The sequence below is a fragment of the Jaculus jaculus genome, chromosome 4, assembly GCF_020740685.1.
Source record: "Jaculus jaculus isolate mJacJac1 chromosome 4, mJacJac1.mat.Y.cur, whole genome shotgun sequence".
In the NCBI taxonomy this organism is placed as follows: Eukaryota; Metazoa; Chordata; class Mammalia; order Rodentia; family Dipodidae; genus Jaculus; species Jaculus jaculus.
Window position 1 is genome coordinate 153,330,448 of NC_059105.1, and position 21,601 is coordinate 153,352,048.

The 21,601-nt window shown below is 42.6% G+C and overlaps 2 protein-coding genes across 4 annotated transcripts in view; one reads left to right on the plus strand and one right to left on the minus strand.

The window, feature by feature from the left end:
- Window positions 1-13,316, plus strand: part of St3gal6 (ST3 beta-galactoside alpha-2,3-sialyltransferase 6) — a 64,308-nt gene extending 50,992 nt beyond the window's left edge. For 2 of the 3 annotated variants that reach the window (XM_045148237.1, XM_004663322.2), the window contains exons 6-11: window positions 294-357; window positions 4,343-4,438; window positions 7,143-7,329; window positions 7,441-7,578; window positions 10,211-10,363; window positions 12,133-13,316. In XM_045148237.1, coding sequence (XP_045004172.1) covers window positions 294-357; window positions 4,343-4,438; window positions 7,143-7,329; window positions 7,441-7,578; window positions 10,211-10,363; window positions 12,133-12,219 — 725 coding nt within the window. In that variant the 3' untranslated portion in view covers window positions 12,220-13,316. Of the gene's footprint in view, window positions 1-293; window positions 358-4,342; window positions 4,439-4,639; window positions 4,738-7,142; window positions 7,330-7,440; window positions 7,579-10,210; window positions 10,364-12,132 lie in introns of those variants that run through there. The other variant, XM_045148238.1, reaches the window with a different exon arrangement.
- Window positions 13,317-14,951: 1,635 nt separating this feature from the next.
- Window positions 14,952-21,601, minus strand: part of Dcbld2 (discoidin, CUB and LCCL domain containing 2) — an 85,512-nt gene continuing 78,862 nt past the window's right edge. Inside the window, exons 14-16 of the mRNA XM_045148236.1 lie at window positions 19,682-19,731; window positions 18,653-18,790; window positions 14,952-17,702 (exon numbers count right to left, since the gene is read on the minus strand). Of these exons, the coding sequence (XP_045004171.1) occupies window positions 17,236-17,702; window positions 18,653-18,790; window positions 19,682-19,731 (655 nt within the window). The 3' untranslated portion in view covers window positions 14,952-17,235. The remainder of the gene's footprint in view (window positions 17,703-18,652; window positions 18,791-19,681; window positions 19,732-21,601) is intronic.

The following is a 21,601-nucleotide window of genomic DNA, read 5'->3' on the forward strand; positions in this document are numbered from 1 at the left end:
TTTGCAGGCAAGAGCCTTAACCACTAAGCAATCTCTGCAACCTTTATTATTATTATTTTTATGATTGCTTTTGTACTCAGCATCATTTCTTCTTGGGTTTGGGCAGGTATTTTTAGAGCATTTACTATTGGTGTGTGCTTATTGAATAGTGTGTCATTAATTTTTCAATGATTGCATTGAATGAGGCCATGCTGGTTGGAAATGGGCTTGTGGAGAAGAGAGCTGGGTGTCTTACCAGGTACCTAAGAGGCTATGATTGTCCTTCCATTTCTCATACTCCTTTATTTTTCTAGTGGGACATTTTCGATTTGCTCTTTCAAGACTGCAGACTTGTGACCTCTTTGATGAGTTTGACAAGTAAGTTTATTTCCTTGCTTCTCTTTGATTTTTTTTTTTTTCTGTATTAAAGATGATTCACAACATTTACCTCAAGAAATGTAACATGTATTTACTTGGGAAAATTCTAATTCCATAGGACTCATGCATAGGTGAAATGTCTGGTAATTATTTCTGTTCTCACGAAACCGGCAGAGTTAAGGTAGATGCTGTGTAGTTGGGTGTTCCCCTGCGCCTTGGACAGACTCCTTCCTCCCTTCTCGGAGGTTCCCCGCCTTGTCCATCGCCGCAGTACAAGGTCCCATTCCCCATTCTATTATGATCATTTCTTTAGCCCAAATCTTTCCCCTTCATTTTACCCCTCCCTTGTCCTCTTTTGTCACTTTCAGAGAGGTTCTGATACTTTTGTTACTATTTTAAATCTGAGCCCGTTTGTCATTCTATCAAGCATTAGGGTTCTTCTCCTCTCCTCTCTCGCAGTTCTGAAAGCTCATCGGATTGTGTGACGAAAGCTTTAATCCTGCAGCAGTGGTGGTTATACAGTAACTACATATAAATACCTCACCTAACAGAAACACCTGTGTGAAGTCAGTTGGCCGTTAAGTGGATGGGGGTTGCAAAAGCTGTCAGGCTGCTCACTGAAGGAGAGTCCATTCTGTCAGCTCGGCCCAACTGGGTTAGATCAGTTAGCAAGCAAGGCAGGAGCATGCCCTAGGAAGCATAGAAAAGAGGGTGAGAGGAAGTTGTGATTCCGTAGATTCAACAAGTGGGTCACATGTAGTAAAAGCACAAGGGCAACCACTACTGTTTTCTAGCATCAGCTGGGGTCAAATGCTAAGGGAAGATATGGAACTCAGGTCACACAGGTGAGAGGAAATGGCGGTGCCCATTGAAACAACAACATTAAAGACATCAGTGATTACTCTGCTTCATGAAACTGAGGCGAAAGAGGTCGCATGGCTAGTCAGCTTCCCGGAGGTGCTAAGCAAGGGAGCTAGGACGCATAACCCATTCTCTGCCCCCGAGTGCCTCGCACGTTATGTTAGGCTCTGGCTGCAAGATTAAAAGTTGTTTGATGGGCTGGAGAGATGGCTTAGCAGTTAAGTGCTTGCCTGTGAAGCCTAAGGACCCCGGTTCGAGGCTCGGTTCCCCAGGTCCCACGTTGGCCAGATGCACAAGGGGGCGCACGCATCTAGAGTTTGTTTGCAGAGGCTGGAAGCCCTGGCGCGCCCATTCTCTCTCTCTCTCTCTCTCTCTCCCTCTATCTGTCTTTCTCTCTGTGTCGCTCTCAAATAAATAAATAAATAAAAATTTAAAAAAATATATTTAAAAAAAAGTTGTTTGAACATGTGCTATTCCTGTATTTCACAAAAAGGTTATGTGTCCACAGATCGGTATTTCCGCCTATAGGGAGCCTTGTTCACACCCACAGCTGCTGCACTCACTGGCTGGCATCATGCTGACAAGTGCCCGTTACACCCATGGTTGCCTGAATGGTGCCTCCTGCATTTGGACTGCTACACCCGAACCGTGTGTGGAGCCTCTGTGGCTGTGGGATTGAGTTAGCGGCCGTATGATGTTCCCGTGCTCCTCTAAGCAGAAAGGAAAGCACAGATAAAAAGAGTTCTGCTGGGCTGGAGAGATGGCTTAGCGGTTAAACGCTTGCATGTGAAGCCTAAGGACCCTGGTTGGAGGCTCGATTCCCCAGGACCCACGTTAGCCAGATGCACAAGGGGGCGCACACGTCTGGAGTTCATCTGCAGTGGCTGGAGGCCCTGGCGCGCCCATTCTCTCTCTCTCTATCTGCCTCTTTCTCTCTCTGTCGCTCTCAAATAAATAAATAAAAATGAACAAAAAAATTTAAAAAAAGGGTTCCACTTACACCATTCTTCTAGAAGTAGAATCCCCCCCCCAATTATCTAACAGACTCCCCAAATATCTTATTGATAAGTCACATGGCCATCTCTAGACCAAACACTGACAGAGAAAATGAGCTTACCATTACAGGTTTGCAAAAGCAGTGTTCTGCCTCTAGGCACGTGGGGTAATGGGTACTGGAAATATGACTGGTAGGGTCTGCCTTAGATTCTATTTTCTTTTCTTTTCTTTTCTTCTTCTTTTTTTTTTTTTTTTTTTTGGTGGTTTTTCGAGGTAGGGTCTCACTCTAGCCCAAGCTGACCTGGAGTTCATTCACTATGTAGTCTCAGGGTGGCCTCGAACTCACTGCGATCCTCCCCCTTCTGCCTCCGGGAGGCTTCCAGAGGACGCCCTCTTCTTGCCACACTGACCTAAGGGCATGGAAAGGTCAAGCAAGCTCTGACTGCAGGAACTGCGCTGCTGTAGAGCTCCTGAGGATGAAGGCAGTAATGCCTCGAGAAAAGGAGGTTCTCATTAGTCCCGTTTCAGCTTAGCGGAGCGGACAGCCTTTGGTAGACCGGGCTTCCTGGAACTGCTGTGGCTGTGGAGCCGGCTTGTAAAAGCATCTAGAGATAGCTGCCTAAAAGTATTTACACTTAAATAAATAGACACCTCTAGAACACAGTGTGGCACGTTGTATGTCCATGACATGAGGGTTTTTTTCGGGGGGTCCATTCTTTAGGGACAATGCCTCCCTGATCCCTTAGCTCCCTAAATCTGCCACCTGTGAAGTTGGTGCTTTTGTTTTTGTCTGGTGAATAGATATAGTGTCATCAGACTAATACTCTAACAGTTAAAAGCCCTCAGATAAACTGTCTTAAAAGTGCAATTTTTACAATTTATACTTATAAAACAATTAGATGAGGAAGCTGGGCATGGTGGCACACGCCTTTAATCCTAGCACTTGGGTGGCAGAGGTAGGAGGATCGCCGAGAGTTCAAGGCCACCCTGAGACTACGTAGTGAATTCCAGGTCAGCCTGAGCTACAGTGAGACCCTACCTTGACAAAACAAATAAACACCCACAGTTATATGAGGTATACAGATTTTTAAAATTTTTTGTTTATTCTTATTTATTTGAAAGCGACAGAGAGAGAGAGAATGGGTGTGCCAGGGCCTTCAGCCACTGTAAATGGACTCCAGATGCATGTGCCCCCTTGTGCATCTGGCTAATGTGGGTCCTGGGGAATCGAGCCTCAAACCAGCATCCTTAAGCTTCACAGGCAAACACTTAACCGCTAAGCCATCTCTCCAGCCCGGTATACAGATTTCTATGTAAAGAGTAGACATGAGCCAGGGTAGAGAAAGTTATCCCTTTTCTACCAGATTCCAAACTGTGTTTCTATATTCATGAGATACAATGGAAAGCCAGGGTAGACTCAGGAATGGGGAAAATATATATGGGTATATAATGTGAAATAGACTTGTATCTACATCAGTGTGCAGAATCCTAGACCGAGGAGCATTTATATTCCAAGCATTTGGAACCCAGAGTTAATTCCACCTGGTGGCATGTGACTTTAGAATATTATACAACATGTTTCTTTTTTTAAATTTTTTAAAACATTTTGTTTACCTATTTTATTTATTTATTTGAGAAAGAGAGAGGGAGAATGGGCATGCCAGGCTCTCCAGCCACTGCAAACTCCAGACACATGCGCCACCATGTGCCTCTAGCTGACAAGGGACCTGGAGGATCAAAACTGGGTCCTTAGGCTTGGCAGGCTTACGCCTCAACTGCTAAGCCATCCCTCCAGCCCTCCGCAACATGTTTCTGACTTTACTTCATTTGTGTAATGGGCATAAAGGCTTCTCTACACTGGCGGTTCTGAGAGGCAGATGAGAGAACGTGCCTGAACAGCTAAGAAGTAGTTTTCTTGACAGTGGTGATACACTTGCCCTGTAGAATATGACTTCTTCCATCACCTGTATTTTTAAAACATGTCTGGACCTATGACCCAGTTGGCTCTCTTCCTAGTTGCATGACAAATGAAATTTTACTTAGAGTTCCAGAGTTTAGGAACAGGTTCTTGGAATCACCTCATTTTGTAAATGATTGCTCAATCTCTCACTTGTTGGTTTGCCCACAGAGAGCCCTGTAAAAAGTGTGTGGTGGTTGGCAATGGAGGAGTTTTGAAGAATAAGACATTAGGGGACAAAATCGACTCCTATGATGTAATAATAAGGTAAATATATCTTCTCTTTGCTAAACTAGATTTGCTTAAAAAGCATACAATTTTCCACTTTAGAACAGCTACGTTTTACAAGATGCTTTTTTTCACTTGATTACACGACTTTCCGTCTTGGTTAATGGCTAGTGTGCAGACTGGATTTCAGATCACTGATTTAGCAAATATTTAATATGCTAGGAACACTTCTAGCCATAGGGGAGATGGCAATGGATAAGAATAATGTTCTTGCTGCCAGTGGAGTTTATGTTCTAGTGAAGGGAAGAAAAGAGTGGTCAAGTATCTGAGAAAATATGGTAAGTGCAATATAGACAGAATAAGTGGCTACGTGGAAGTGGGTGACCGTTCTGAGGAGGAGTTATTTAATGTGGACCTAAGAGACCATATAGGACCAGCTGTGTGAAGATAAGAGTGGTAAAGGCGAAAATAAAATAATAAAACAAAACAAAACAAAACAAAATTTGCTGCAGCGCTTAAGGACACTGTGGTCCTGTGTTTGTGAGGAACAGTAGAAAACTTAGTGAGGTGGGAGGGCAGCTTCAGAGAGTAACACAAACAGAAGCTGAAGAGGTGGGCAGGGATCACACTGTGTAGGATTTTTAAAGTTATGATGAGAAGCTTATATTTTGCTGTCATTACAATAGCTTTTTAACCTGTATGTGTCTATAATGCATTCTGGCTATAGCGTAGACCATGAAAACGAGAAATGGAGGGGTGAGATGTCTAGTTAAGTTACTGCAGTGAGACAGGAGATGTTATTGGTTTGGGCAGGATACCACGGGGGAGAGGAAGGGAAGTGGACAGAAGGTAGATATGTTATAGATTGTCAGGATTTGCTGTCTTAGCTGTAAGATGTAGTAGGAATACAGACCCAAGGAAGTATTTTTTTTTTTCAGTTGGAAAATGGTATTTAGTGGGTAGGGGAGACCAGTATAGGACCAATTTTAGAGAAAAATCAAGACTTCTGTATTTAATTAATATGGTAGATTTGCAGATAGTCTCATAAACACATCAACCTTTCAATGACAGGTGGCTTCTGAGCTGTATATAAATCATGGGCTTGGTGAGATTTTGCTGGAGAAACTAAGAGTAGAGAACCCAAACCTCTGAAGTTTGGTTCTCTTCAACACTTAAGAAGTCATAAAACAAGCAGGGTTGGGGGGAGGGGGGAATGGAGAGCCCCTACGAGTAAGGTATGAAGCAATCCCAGAAGCCGGGAGAGTCAGGTGTTTCGGGAAAGAAGTTAACTGTGTCCCCGTGCTGGTAAGTCATGCAAGACGAGGCAGAGGAGATGGGTGGATTGCCACCCAGGAGCTCACTGTCGTTATAGACAAAAGCAAGCTTTAGGCAGGATGTGGTAAAAGGCCCAAGGGGAATGGGTAGGAGAGAATGACAGCTAAGGCAAGGGAGACACCAATATTGCCAGCTCTTGAGCAGTGTTGCTCACAGAATAAAACGGTGCTTGGAGTAGCCACAGAATCCAGGAAGGCACCTTGTTAAACTGACATTCAACCAGTAGATCTCTCTGTCTGCTCGTTGAAGGTCAGTTTAACAAGGCGAGAGGTGAGTGTGGCCTGTGTGAGAGGGCATGGGGCCCAGGGCACAAGCATGCTGAAGTTTTCGACACAGAAAGGAGAACCCTGCCTGTGGTTACAGCTACCAGGAATAGTCTCTTATACAGTGTTGGGGAAATAAGAATGTTCCCGTTCCTGTCATTAAGTAGGCTCTGTGTGCATTAGGAGTAGCTATAAACAGCCTTCGTGGGAATAGAGTTTGGAGGTTTTGTTGGGTCACAAACTGGTTTCTGCATCCTAACACTTCCTTAGTTTCTTCTTGTTACTCATCGTGACAAAGTTGTGATGATTTGCCTACAAAACTATTTTGGAGCGTTTGCAAATTTCTGTACCTATTAATGTCTAACTCCGACCCAGTTAGAACCGCAGGAAGTCTTTGCAGGGAAGCCCCGTGAGTACAGTTTGAAAGTCGCTTCAAGCGCTAAGACCTTCTTAGGTTACACACAGTGAGTGGCAAAGGATAGAACAGTATTTATCCTCCTGGGGAACACTGTTTTGGAAACAAAGCCTTCCTCTTCTTTATTTTTTTCATAGAATGCCTTCATGGTGTGTGATAAACTAGTGTGTGCTTAACCTTGACTTTCAGCATGCAGAGACCCAACAGTAGGTCCTTTGTCATTTTTCAGCTCAGCGTAGCCAAAGAAATTCATTTGGTTGTGCCGCGTATAATGCAGTTTTAGATGATTACCTCATTTCGGAGCTTGGCTGTGGTGGGTCTTTAAGCCAACGTGACTGTGACTCAGTCACTTTCAGTGACCTGGGCACACATCCATGTTACAAAACTGACAGTGGCAATTTTCTCTTTCTCTCTGGATTTCAGTGCCCTTCTCTGTAAATCCGAGTCGGGATTTGGGGGGGGGGGGGTTGGGCTATGTACTTGTCTTCTAAGGCAATAAAAATTTCACTGTAATAATTCTGTATTCCTATTTCTTTCACTTAGTCTCCATTTCCTGTAGGTAGAAATTTGCTTCGTAGTTAGTTAGTCTTGGAACACAAGCATGTCACGAAGCACAGCGATGACAAGCTTCACCAGGCGGGCTGTGGCTTCAGGGCTTAGCTGCGGGGAGCGTGGCCTGCGCGGCTCCTCTTCCTCTCGCTCTACTTCTCTTGTGTCTTGCCACCCGCAGAATGAATAACGGTCCCGTTGTGGGACACGAAGAGGAAGTTGGGAGAAGGACAACCTTCCGACTGTTTTATCCAGAATCTGTTTTTTCAGATCCCAGTCACAATGACCCTAACACTACGGCGGTTCTCGTTGCTTTTAAGCCGCTTGACTTAAAGTGGCTGTTTGAATTGCTGACGAGCGGCAACATAGTAAGTTGGCAGAACCGATCTGTCTTCGGTTTTCCTTAGCGGTTTTTTTTCCCCCCCTTGTGAAAATAAAAGACAACTACAACGTGATACGTCCTATATTCTGTCTTTCAGGACACGAATGGTTTTTGGAAGAAACCAGCCTTAAATTTAATCTATAAGCCACACCAAATCAGAATATTAGATCCCTATATTACCAGAACAGCAGCTCATGATCTGCTTCGTTTTCCCAAAGCGTTTCCCAGGCGCCAGGTACGTATCTTTGCGTGGCTTGACGCCGCAGCTTTCAGAAGCTCATGAGAGCTCTGGCTCACATAGTAGCTTCTTAGGATCTTAGCCGCAGTCATTAAATGTCATGTAGATATTATCTCTATGTTGTTGAGGTTACAAAGAAAATAACCTTAAATGGGGTTGGGAGGGTTCTTGATTTTTGTCTTTCTGCAAGCCTAAATGACCCTCTCCTAATGACTTCATCTTCAAGGAGAGTATGAGAGAGGTGGGCTGGGGGAAGCCTTATGCTCAGGCTTGCTTCAGGACAAGCCTGGCTTTTCAGCCTAAAAAGAATTGTGTGTGTGGGGGGGGGAAGAATTGTGTGAAACACTCTTTCTTCTTGAATTTCATGTTACCACAATGAAATACCAGTCACACTGTTGATTTTTTTAAAATTTATTTATTTGAGAGCGACAGACACAGAGAGAAAGACAGATAGAGGGAGAGAGAGAGAATGGGCGCGCCAGGGCTTCCAGCCTCTGCAAACGAACTCCAGACGCGTGCGCCCCCTTGTGCATCTGGCTAACGTGGGACCTGGGGAACCGAGCCTCGAACCGGGGTCCTTAGGCGTCACAGGCAAGAGCTTAACCGCTAAGCCATCTCTCCAGCCCACACTGTTGATTTTTGAAGAACATAGTTAGTTGAGATTTGAAAGTTTAAGTTCAGTATCAGTGGCCCCAAGCTTTCGACACCCAGTGTGGGTGGCCCATTGTGGTGAGAGTATTGGAGAGTGCTCAACTCTCAAAGATAGAGAACAGACCTGAAATCTGTAGTTTTAGGTTCCCAGCACTTAGCGATAACACCACAGTGAGGAGCAAGCTTTTACATAAGAGTTTTTTTGGGCGGAGGCAGGTAATTCATTCAAACCATGGCACATCGTACCAAAATTATCACAGGAAGTAGAGAAAATGAAGAGGAAGGTAGTTGAACAGTGTTTATGTGATTACTTAAGGAAACACTGCCACTAAATTTTCAAGAAATGAGCAAAAATTGGGATAAGAGTGAGGTCAAACCAGTTCATTATTCGTTTGTACACCCAAGGGGTTGACTCAGTAGAGGAAAACATTGCTAGGGAAAGTGTGTAAACATAGACATTAAGAAGAGATGGGTTGGGCTGGGGAGATGGCTTAGTGGTTAAGCGCTTGCCTGTGAAGCCTAAAGGCCCCGGTTCGAGGCTCGGTTCCCCAGGACCCATGTTAGCCAGATGCACAAGGGGGCACATGCATCTGGAGTTCATTTGCAGTGGCTGGAGGCCCTGGCGCGCCCGTTCTCAATCTCTCTCTCTGTCTCTTTCTCTGTCACTCTCAAATAAATAAAAAATGAACAAAAAAAAAGAAGAGGTAGGTTAATAATTAGTTAAGGGGTTGCCTGGTCTTAACAGGGCTCTCATCCATCCACTGAGTTAACATTGCACAAGATGTCCCACTTGGGGTTGGGAAAATGAGGAAGCTCATTTAACTGCTTTCATTTTCATTGAAATCTAAGGATTAAATTGTTAATGATTAAGTCATTAATTGAAAGGGAAAGTTTACATTTATCCTAGAGAGTACTAGAGGATTGGTAGGCACATATTATCTGATGGCTGGACATACTTAAACACCTTGAGACATTGTCATCAGCTTAACATTTGACCAGGCTATTTCTTCCTGTCTTCTTACATGCGAATGCAGAATTACTGGAGGATTGAGTTTCACTAGGGTTAAGTATCAAGTGATAATATAAGTTCTGTGGATGACAGATGCCTTTTGACTCCTAGATGACCTTGCCTCAGAATTCACTTGATTTTACAGTTTGCTATCCTTGAGTTGTATAAAATCTTAGGGTGTATCTTGTGTTAGATGGCTGTCCCAATGAGGTCACTTTTGCATGTCAACATCCTGTTCTCACATATAGGGAGAAGCAATTGTTTTCATTTTTTAGATTGACTTAAAGTTGGAAGATCTATGCACCCATTTTTTGTTTGTTTGTTTGTTGTTGTTATTTTGTTATTCTGGTCTAGGCTGACCTGGAATTCACTATGTAATCTCAGGCAGGCTGGCCTCGAACTCAGAGTTTCTATTTCTCTCCACCTCCTGAGAGCTGGAACAATGCCCAGCACATATGCAGTTTTTATTTTCTAGTTTCTATTACAATTTGTCATTGAAGTTGCTTGATTAATCTTTGCCTAGAGCTAGTTTAAAGTATCAGGAGCATAAAATATAGTTATACTAAGGCATATGTGAAGCTTTTTATCGTAGCTCCCCACTAGTAAATTAAGCTATTTACATGTGCTCAAACGTTCTTGGGCTTTGTTTTATTCCACAAACTTACCATGTTCTCATAGTTTGTTTTCTTTTATCTAATGAGCAGGATGTTCTTTCTGGGGCTTCACAGTATCTTTTCACTTGCTACCTGTCCTCTGACCTAGGACTGTACCAGATTTTGATTTGGAAGACTTTCTATACTTTCAATCAGTTTGTTCTTTTTAGAGGCATTTGGGGGCTTGATTGTTTCTGTGTATTATGATAGTTTTAACTATTCCTCTTAATTAAATGGTTTTAATTAGACTCGACTAAGTATGTTCTAGAAGTAATTTATTTGAATTCTTACAAAAAGAATACTGATTTCTCTCTAGAAACCCAAGCACCCAACAACAGGAATTATTGCCATCGCCCTGGCATTCCACATATGCCATGAAGTTCACCTAGCTGGTTTCAGATACAACTTCTTAGACATAGACAGTCCTTTGCACTACTACGGGAATGCCACCATGGCTTTGATGAGTAAGGTAATCTATGCTATATGTACGTATATCACTTAAGGTACAATGCACATACGTTAGTATACTCTTTTTACCCTTTCTATTGGGGAGACTTTTTTTTTTTTTTTTTTGATTACAGAGCTTACAAAGCTGAGGACTCAGTCAGGTCCAGTGGTCATTTGAGTAAAGTAGCAGGTTCCCCATTTGTGGGCTTCAGTCTGGCTGGCCTCCTGGTTACTGCTGTCCCATCAGATGCACAAACAAACAAAACCTTACTTAGATATATTTTATTCATACTATTTAAACAAATTGCCAAAAAGCATTGCTGTTTTCATAGCAATTATTTTTATGTATACATTTTTAGCTAAGTAGAAAAGTTTGTCTAGAACAATATTAGTGCATAAAAGAATCCTGATGGTTATAAAGTGACAGACTGTTTTACTAGGTTGTTTCTTTTGAGAATACATCAATGTTGGTGGATTTGTTTCTGAGGGGTTTTTTGTTTTATGTTTTTCTAGGTAGGGTCTCCCTCTAGCTCAGGCTGAGTTGGAATTCACTCTGTAGTCTCAGTGTGGCCTGGAACTCACAGTGATCCTCCTACCTCTGCCTCCAGAGTGCTGGGATTAAAGGTGTGCCCCACCACACATGGCCACGTTTCTGAGGGTTTTGAACTGAGAAGGAATTCCTGTCTTTTTAATTCTTGGATTAATGGATTGAAAATGTATCTGTATGCTTGAAATATTGAAATGCATGATTTGCCATCAAGTACATGAATACGTTCCTGTAAATCACCCCATCACTGCATAGTTGAGGAAGTGAAATCATTCAAGTTGGATTTTAATGCTGTCATTTCAGTTTGGAACACACTTTACTAGGCTTTCTTCTCATCCCTAATCTACCTTGTATCACTTGTGTGATTACAGCAGTCATACAAAGAACAATATTAAAACAAAGAATAGGGCTGGAGAGACGGCTTAGTGGTTAAGGCGCTTGTCTGCAAACCTAAAGGACCCAGAGTCAATCCCCCAGGACCCATGTAAGCCGGATGCACAGGCTGGCACATGCGTCTGGAGTTAGATTGCAGTGGCTGGAGGCCCTGGCACATCCATTCTCTCTCTCTAGTAAATAAAAATGTTTAAAAACTCCAAAGAATAATATGAAATCAGCTTTATGAGGCAGAAGCAGGATATCCATCCAAGACCTTGTACATTCTAGGAGAAATCTCATCACTAAGCTTACACACCTAACCCCAGATTTATTTCCTTTTTGGGGTACTTAGGGTTTGAGCCCAGGGCCTAGTGAAGACTATGCAAGCACTCTGCCATTGGCCTAACTATCCCAGACTTTTGAATATTTTGAGAATCTTGCTGTGTAGTCCTGACTGGCCTTGGAATTCATAACCCTCCTGCCTTTGCCTCCTAAGTAACTGAAATTATTAGTATGTACCACTGTTGAGCTCAGAACTAATTTTTAAAAGCATATCTTAAATTGAACCATGATTTAAAGCGCCTTAACTGCAACTCAAAATTTTAAAATCAATTCCAGGTGGAATTTAAAAAAGTCACAGTGTCCTAAAATTTGGTCTGTATAAAATTCCATACACTACATGATGTGAAGTTTTAAAGTGAGTTACAAAGGAAACTTTCACAAGAATGAGCAAAGAAAACTGAAGAACAGTCCCACACAGCTTGCTAGTAACATTTGAGCTTGTCATATGTGCTATTTAACAGAGTATTTTATCATGTTAATATTTTGAGGTTGGGGCAGATGGTAATCTTATTTTATTTCTTTTTTAGAATGCGTATCACAATGTGACTGCAGAACAGCTCTTTTTGAAGGACATTATAGAAAAAAGATTGGTAATCAACTTGACTCAAGATTGACCATAGATTCCAAATAAGATGCTCTAACAGTATTAGTTTTATTTTTGTACTGCAATTTTTAGTTTATTTTTAAATACGTTGGATGAACTCATCAAATAATTATGTATATTAAGTTTGTTGTTGCCTGGTGATTTATAACCACCAGCTTAATTTCTGTGAATATATTTATGAAAACTAAGAAACATTTTGTTAGATGGCAGGGAAATAAGTAGTTTTGATTGCCTTATGTTTTCAAAATAAGCTAGTTTTCGAGGTGTTTTTAAACATCACTTTATAGTTACTTCATCTCAACTTTTGAAGGGATGCGAATTCCCAAAGGGATTTAGTCGACTAATTTTGTCTGTAACATGCCATTTTCTCGAGTTGAGTCCGTCACTTTATACCTGGCGTGTAGGGAAGTGGCGTGACTGAGCCTGGTGTAGAAAACTGGAGCTGCACAGCTGTGGAAGCCCACGATCATAATGGTTTAATTCTTCCCCCTTTCTGTAATTAGTCAACCATGATTGTAATGAGTCATAATTAGCTGGAGACTGAACCTGAACCTTGCATATGCTAGCAAGCACGGACACTGAGCGCCGTCCCCAGCCCTTGGTTTTATTGACAGAGTCTCACCCTGAACTCTATCCTCAGCGTTCCAAGTGTTAGGATTAGAGATTGGGGGGTGGGGGGTCACCATGCCATGCTGCACCATTGTTAAAGTTGTTTTTTAAAGTTTAACTTTGTACAACGAAGCTAAGCAGGGGTAGCTGAAATACTACCCCCCTCCCTGGTTTAATGTATTCATTAAATCTTACAAGTTTATCTGGAATAAATGAGGAAGGGTAGGAAAACAACCAAAGTAAAGCCTTCAGAGAGCAGCCAGACTGTTTCCTGTTTGTATTTGTATGGGAAAAAAAAAATTCACATGAGAACATTTAGTCTTTGATGACGTGCTTTCCAGGCCAACTTAGGTCCCCCATGAAGAAGACTCTGCAAACAGGGTCGTCCTATGAACGAGGCGCCCTTCCCAACTGTTAATACAAACCGTCCAATGCTTGACGAAGTTAGAGGAGAAAGAACTGCAGAGGTTATGGGCATTAAAAGCTGCTGCTAGACGAGGTCTGTGTTGAGTTCATCACTGTCTTTTGAACAATATGGACCGTCAGGAAGTGTCAGTATTATGACCAACTGGCCTCCTTACAGCAAGGATGTGCACAGCGCGAACTCAGAGCTCCCTCATGAAAGGAACAAACGAGATACGGATTAACGAGTTATATAACAGGGGAGAAAACTAGTAGCTGGCCTTACCCAATTGAAACTAATAATATGGAGTGTTCTGCTGATACCAGCGCACACTGGCATGACGCTGTAGCTTCATTTGGTTCTTCTCATAACCCCGAGGGGGAAATGAGGCAGGAGCCACTAGATGAATCTTCCTCACACCTTGCAGCCCTAAGCTGCAGCTTGATGCTAAGGCTCACTGTGATGTAAAGTAAACCAGGTCAGGCTTCTAAAAGGATGCTGCTGGCCGTGGGAGGTGGGGGAACAGCAAAAAGCGTCCAGTAGTAGAAGTGTTTCAGTGTCGCTATCAGCACTGTAATACTGGTCACAAAGTTTATGACCAATGTTAAAACAGAAATTTGACATGTTGTATAGTCTGACCACCTACAAATGTCAAGGCTTTTTATTTAAGGCAATAATCTGAACCAGACACATATATACAATTTATTAACAACACATAAACACATTAGAATCTATCTTCATACAGTCTAAATTCTAGCAACATATACAAATACCAAGTGACTACAGTACATGCCGAGGTAAGAAAAATACATTCTGAGAGAATATAACTGACACCCAAGCCATTTTCACCTCCAAGGTATTTTTCAATGTTGTTTTTCACCATTCCTAGTGCCAAAAAAGTTCAATGAAAAAAAGAAAACAGACACAAGTTGGAATAAATAACTGGTACCACAATTTATCTAAGTATTTTTTAACCATCCAACTCTTTAGATTTTGCAGTTTAGTGACTTCAAGTTCAGAACCAAGAGGAAGAATTAACTATTGACTAAAAAAACACAAAGCTTTGTTAAGTCCTCTTATGACAGTGAAAAACATCTTTAAATCTTTAACACCCACATAATCTACTGGTTCTTTTGAGGGGACTCATCTGTTTTGGCATTTCTGTTCCCCTTTTGTTGCTCTCTAGGCGACAAGGTGGAGTGCAGGTTTGATCACAGCGAGCTCCGTGGTCGCTCTCCGCTCCCTCCCCACATGGGGGGGGGGGGGGGCAAGCGTGTGCATTACACCACACCGCTAACAACTATAAATTCTCTACTTGAGCCATTCCCATCAGCAAATAACCCTGCTTAATGCAAAGTGCAAATAGTGAAATGTGAACTTAAATAACTGGACTAGACCTGGTACACACAACAGATCTACAGCATTTAATAAAACAATACATATATAGCATTTTTAGCTGTGCTGGTTCCTAGGATTAAGTAACGGCCAAGTCGGTGTAATCTTATGGAACCTACTGTGGCTACATTGTAGTTTGATCCCATAATTTTATTATCAAAAAGAAATCCATAATGATTTATTTAAAAAATAAAACCAAAGTGATTATTTAAAGCAAAGAATAAAAACTCAAGGGGACTTTTTAAAAAAAAGATTATTTTTCACATTTTCAATTGTTATTTGATTGTCTTCCAAAGCTGTATTTCAAATATAAAAGCATACTAAAAAAAAAAAAAAAACCCAAAAAACTTTAAAAAATCTACAATATGAAAACAAACTCAAAGGAAAAGTAAAAACACCAGAAAAATTTTTTGAGTATGGCTCAGATCTTCATTTGGGAAGGAAACTATACAAAAAGAACAACTAATACTTTATTAAAACCATTAGTCATTCAAGGACAGCACAGTTGCTATGCATCAAGTCCTACAATGTGCATCATTTCAGAAAACACTGTCTCACTTTACTGGGAGAAAAAGCTCCAGGGGAAAGTGTGATTCGAGAAACCTAACTGCACAAAACCAGCAAGCTTCTTTGGGGAAATAAATCTGTTCTGAAATACCTTTCTTAAAGCTTCAAACAGATAAATGACTTGAGGAAAACCATATTCTCTGAGTACCAAGCATGGATAAAAAGAATACAGCAACTGGTTTACTTTGTTCCCACCTGAAAGGGGACAACTGCATGAATCCATGTGCTTTACACATTCATATATGGTTTAATAAAGTTCAACACCTGTGCTTTTTGTTGCAAAACTTCAAAACAAAATATGCACAAAGAGTGGAATTGCGCCTCAAGGTTTGGGGGGAGAAAAGGCAAATGAAAATACAACCATCATACGAGGAGAAAGCAGGGAAGCTGCAGCAGCACAGGTGTCTCGCTGAGATCATCCTTTGGAATACTGGTGGGCGGGCTTGGTGTGGAAGCCAAACGAACGCTTCTGCACTCTTCTAATGTAGTGACTCTGGACAACGTCAGAGCCTGGTGGCACAGCCAACAGACATGACACGAACCTGACAGGAAAGTTTAACATTCAACCTACAGAGGTAAATGAGGAGGGGGGTCAAATGTCACATGTTCATCCTATGGCGAGCTGCTTATCTTGTCTTGCCGCCCGCAGACATTTACAGGAGGACAGTACAGGTGACTCTTGAGTCACCCTGAAATGAAGTTCGGGGCAGGTCATTAACAGGCAGTGACAAGGAAGTTTTGGGGGATAATCAAATATAATTTCTGATGCTAGTGTGTATGTTCCTAAAACATGGCCTAAAGGACGGCTCACATCTAGCACAAACCAAGGCAGTGTTACACGGCACGGAAGGATGCCTGCTGGGGGCTCTCTCTACCAGTGCTGAAGACTGAGCCTCTCTCTTGTGAGCCACTGGTACAGACCCCAGCTCTTTTTCATTTTGAGACAGGAGCTCGTCAGTTGCCGAACTCTACAGCCCACACAGGCCCTGACCCTTGTGATCCTCTTGTCTCAGCTTCCTGAGTACCTGGGATTATAAACCTATGCCATAAAGTCTAGCTCATGCTGGGTTTTTCTTATAATTTGCTGAAGAAAAATGAAATTAAAACATTTTATTTGATTAAGCTTATAAAATACCCAAGACTCGTGAAAATTTAAAACCAAAATGGTGAAGGTCTTATTACCTCCTTCAAGGTAATTTATGTAACCTCCAAGTCAAGCAGGGGCATCACCTTTACAGCTTTTGTAAATTGTAAATTGCTTGTCTCCTGTTTTCACATGGAAAAGGATACTTAGACATATCAGAGGCTCTGATTTCATGAGACTGACCAAGGTGAGCACTGCCTATTAAACAAAAAACAAACAACAACAACAAAACCCAAACCACCACCTGCTTTTTATGAACAGAATAGATATAGCCATGAAGCGCTGCAAGGCTCCGGGTGGACTGGCCAGCTGTGAGTCCTGCAACATGAGGCGCTGACACACTTCAAGAGTGTCACTAGAGATCTTCATAATGAGAGAGAAGTGTGTGCGGCCGACTCAAAACCATGCACACGCAGATAACTGATTATTGTTTTTAAAAAAGAATCAGAAAGTGACACAGGAATAAAAGAGGAGGATGACAGTACCTATCTTTCCCAAAGGGAGAATTTCAAGCCATTAGATATTTCAAGAATAGTACCACCATGCGTTTTTACCAGCAAGGCTTACCGAACCATCGTGAGTTCATTAATGTACCTGCAGCATTGGCAATAAATACTCTCAGTGATTTTCAGTTCTTTGAAGTGCATCATAGGGAGCTTTGTAATAAAAATAGTGTTCTACAGTAGTAACAAACAGGAAATCTGGAAGGTAACAGGCAAGCAGTAACTGTGCCACAGTAACACCCATAAAGCAAGGTGGTACAATGAGTAGTTTCTTGTACCTCGGTCACCACATTTTCCCAACCACTTCAGTGACAGATAGGTAAAACAATCTATTATTACTACCACTAATTATTTTTAAAAAGCCATGTGCTTTAAATGGACGCTTTGTAAAAAGCAGCACCACCTTCAAAGGGTCTCTTTAAAAATGTCACCCGCCTCATCCCTGGCCGCTCCTGGGACTTCCTGGGCGCTCTGCGGCACCTGGTACACCAGTTCTGGCGCGGTGGGACCTGGCTTCCCACCTTTTGGAGTATCGTACTGGACTCGGCCTGAGGAGCAGCTGTCAGCCCTGGAGAGGAGGGCACTGTAAGTTCCTACCAGAGCAGGAGGCTGATTCCCTGCTGTTTTGAAAGTGGATGTGGAGGGCAGACTGACAGAGGCTGCGGGGTGCCCTGACATGTCCATGACGATTGGGGTGGCATACTCGGGCCCCGTAATGGGCAGTGGTTCCGCGTAGGCATGGTACACTTCCTGCACTGGGGAGTTGTAAGGATCAAGGTCCGCGTAGCCTGCTTCCTGCCCTTCCTCTGGCTTAAAGGTAGATCTCTGATGCAGTGCACCGACGATCCCTCCCACGAGGGGCTGCGCGTACTCTGCAGGCACAACAGAGCAGTTGTGTTACTTCAAACACGGAGCCCCGAACCTGGCAGCTGCACTTTATACCAAGGACAAACACTTCGTCAGGCACCATTGTCACTACATAGACCTCTGACTTCCCACTTGTAAGAAATGACTTCAGAAATTAAAGATGCCATCTAGTATCTCACAGCAGCCTTAGTCATGTATGTTTGCATAAAGTATACGTAGATTTCCTTAGATTGATAAGCAGTATCTCAATGGAAAAGAATGGAAGAGAGCCGGGCTTGGTGGTGAATATCTTTAATCCCAGCACTCGGGATCGCTGTGAGTTTAAGGCTAGCCTGAGCTATAGCAAGACCCCACCTCACTAAATCAAAACACCAAAACCAGAAGAAAAAAAGAATGGAGTAAGTAGTAGCTTTGAAACAATATACTTTTTCTTTCTCAAGTATTTTTGTTGTTGTTTTGAGGTAGAGTTTCACTCTAGCTCAGGCTGACTTGGAATCCACTATGGAGTCTCAGGATGGCCTCAAACTCACAGTGATCCTCCTACCTCTGCCTCCCGAGTGCTGGGATTAAAGGCGTGCGCCACGACGCCCGGCTCAAGTATTTGTTTAGGAGGAGCTTATACTAGGATACTGTAAGACTGTCCCTCCCACTGTACTCTTAATACCCTTGCTATATAGAGTTGTTCCCCCCACCACACACACACACAAAGAATGAAACCACAGATGAACAGATAAACCGCCCAGTGTCTTTAGAAACACCTGCCCCAATTTTATGAACCAAACCATCTAAGAGAAGTGTCTCTCTCAAGGTCATCTTTTGAAAAAGTTTACTTTCAGAAACTAGTTATTCTTAACATGTGAAAACGACCAAAGCCACTATAAATCCTTTCAAAGCTCTCTAAGCAAGCAGTGCTCTCTCCTCCTGCCTGGCACCCAACGGCTGCCGCATAGTTTACCTGCCGAGTCGGTCTGCAGCACGGAGGTGACGTCTCTGGGACTCAGGTGATTCACCTCACTGCTGCTGTAGCGCACTGGGGTCTCGTCGGGCTGCACTGATTTGGCGGGGAGAAACTGCTTCATCCCTTTCCACCAACCTTCACGTGAGCACAAGCCAGAGAGACCATTGCTTTGGGTAACAGGGATCTACGTAAATTAGCCTTCCCGATCAAGCTGGTTTTCTTACTGAATATGCACGGTAAAGGAGCACACGGTGGATTTCTAACACACATGCAAAAGCAAATCAATACTGTTACATGCAGGTGTTTTTTTTTTTTTTAATGTTTTTTTTTATTTGTGAGTGAGCAAGAACGAAAGAGAGAGAATGGGCACGTCAGGGTCTCTTGGCACTGCAAATAAACTCCACTAGCTTTATGTGGGTACTGGGGAAATCAAACCCAGGCCATCAGGATTTGCAAGCAAGTGCCTTTAACCACTGAGCCGTCTCTCCAGCCCTGGTGTTTTTAAAATATCATTTTCTCATCAAATGCAACAGCAAAGTAAACCCTAGCCCTTTCCAGGAGCCCTGTGCCCCGTTACACTCCAGCCTCGGTCCCGACTTCTCGTTCTGAGAGAAGTTAGGAAGGAACTAGGAAGGGGGGGGCCTGGGGCGGGAGGCTTAGTGTCACCTACAGAAATTCAGAGGCGAACGCATCACCATGGCGACAACAGACTTCACAGACTGCAAGTTTCCAGTTGGCAAACAACTGTGGCAGAGCCACACACATACTGTGACATTGGGGCCCTAGGCCTTTGTCTTACTCTATGTTCAGGCCACACAGAAAGCTGATCTCAAGAGAAACAGACACAGTAAAAAAAAAAAAAAAAAAAAATTTTCCTGAAAAGGTAAAAATGTATGAAGAGGAGGCCAATCCTAGCCAGGGTGATTCCCCACGGGCCCCAAGACAGCTCTCCTCCCTCACACTAGAGCTTCTGGAAGGGGAACTCTTTCTCTGATGGGAAAGAAACACAAAGTCCACATGAGATACCTGCCCGGTCCCAGTAAGGCAGGTCATAGGTGCCTTCAGTTTTCTTCTTCCTAGAAAAATACAGAGGAAAATAAAAACGTTTGAGCTAACAGTGAATCCTTTACTCAGAAATCTGTACAGCTGCAGCAGGCCGGCCGATGTTAATGCACCAGAAGTGCTCCTTTCCATTTTCTGGATCTACCTGAGTTCATCCGCTTCCTCATGCGACTTCCCAAGAACTTCTAGACCCTCAATAAATCAGTTCCCCTGTTACCCACTCATCATCGACTCAACAGTAACAAAGGGTGCTAGAAAGTCTGCAAGACTGTAAGACTGAATTAAATCAGAGTCCCAACAGGGGTTATGGGCAAGACACATTAGATCAATTCTGGATTCCAATGCAATTTTCTCAAATCTATAATTACTTCCCAAAATTCACAGCACTAAAGAAAAAAAGAAAGAAAGAAAGAAAACTTAGTCGGAGCTTCCCTTTTTGTGGCCAAATTCTGCTTTTCTTCTGTGGTTCTTTATCCTGGAGAAGTTTAGAGGATCTCATACTCTTGAATTTCATGGATGCCATTACCCACACCATCCTGGCATATGCCAACGTTACCACTAACAGCGGCAGGAGGCAGAGGGAGGAGGGCACTACAGGACTATGAGGAGGAAAGCGCCACAAATGCAACCAGCAAGTTTCTTCCCTGCCCAGCCTGCTCCTCCCAGTCCACAGTTTTGACTTGTCCCTCCCCACAGGAGAAATCTCTCCCTCTGTTAGCAATTACTTGATCCAGGGCAGACATAGTTTAGTGGGTAAGGCATTTACCTGAAACACCAAAAGACCCAGGTTCATTCCCTAGGAATTACATGAGCCAGATGCACAAGGTGGCATATGCATCTGGAGTTTGTTTGCAGTGGCTGGAGGCCCTAAGTGTGCCTATTTCCTCTCTCTCAGATAAATAAATAAATAATCAAATTTTAAAAAAGAATTACTTGATCCAGAACCTATTACAAAGAAAAACAAAGACCAACAACCAAAAAAAAAAAAAAAAAAAAGGAATCGTCTGATATAAGCTTAAAAATATAATTTAACTAAAATGAATGCTTATAGGCTAAAGAGAAAGCAGAAGATTTTCTGCTGTGCAGGTGAGAATAAGCATCACTATGACTTGATTAAGATCACAACTGAAGCCATCAAAAAGAGCCCAAGCCGTTTGCTTTGCCGACCAGCAAATGTCTGTCTTTGGACTTATTTTGAAGCCTATCTCCATGTATACTATTTCTTTATTTTAACTTAAAGCAGGCGTTGTGATGGTGTCAAAATTGTTAAAGCTTGCATGAGAAAAATCTGATTATTCAATAATTTTCCCCTAGAAATTCTCTATAAAGATTTTAAAAAATGTAAAACATCAATAGTCATTAGGGTATGCATACATGAATATGTTAAAATGGGACCATTATACTGAACAATTAGTACAAGATCATAAATTGAAAAGATAAAAAAATTCATGAGTCTCTTTTCTAAACATAAAAGTCGGACAAAAACATACTGCCTATTAGCCAATGGTCATACTACAAGACTCTTAACCTGTTGAGCCTCAAGTGGTAGGGCTTCAGGTTATGTTATGTATGAGAACTTAGAACAGTAATGAGTGTGAATTATAGCTATTGCTTACTCTCACGATTTACTAGCTTCTTAATGGCACCTGCCCCTCATACTGGTCGTGACGCTCACCACCGGCAATTTCAACTGTGCTCTTCCTGGTCCTCTGGCCCATAGTCCAACTGCTTTTTTGTTTTGTTTTTGAGGTAGGGTCTCCCTGTAACCCAGGCTGACCTGAAATTCACCATGTGTTCTCAGGGTGGCCTCAGACTCTTGGTGATCCTCTTATCTCTGCCTCATGAGTGCTGGGATTAAATTCGCGTGCCACCGCGCCTGGCCAC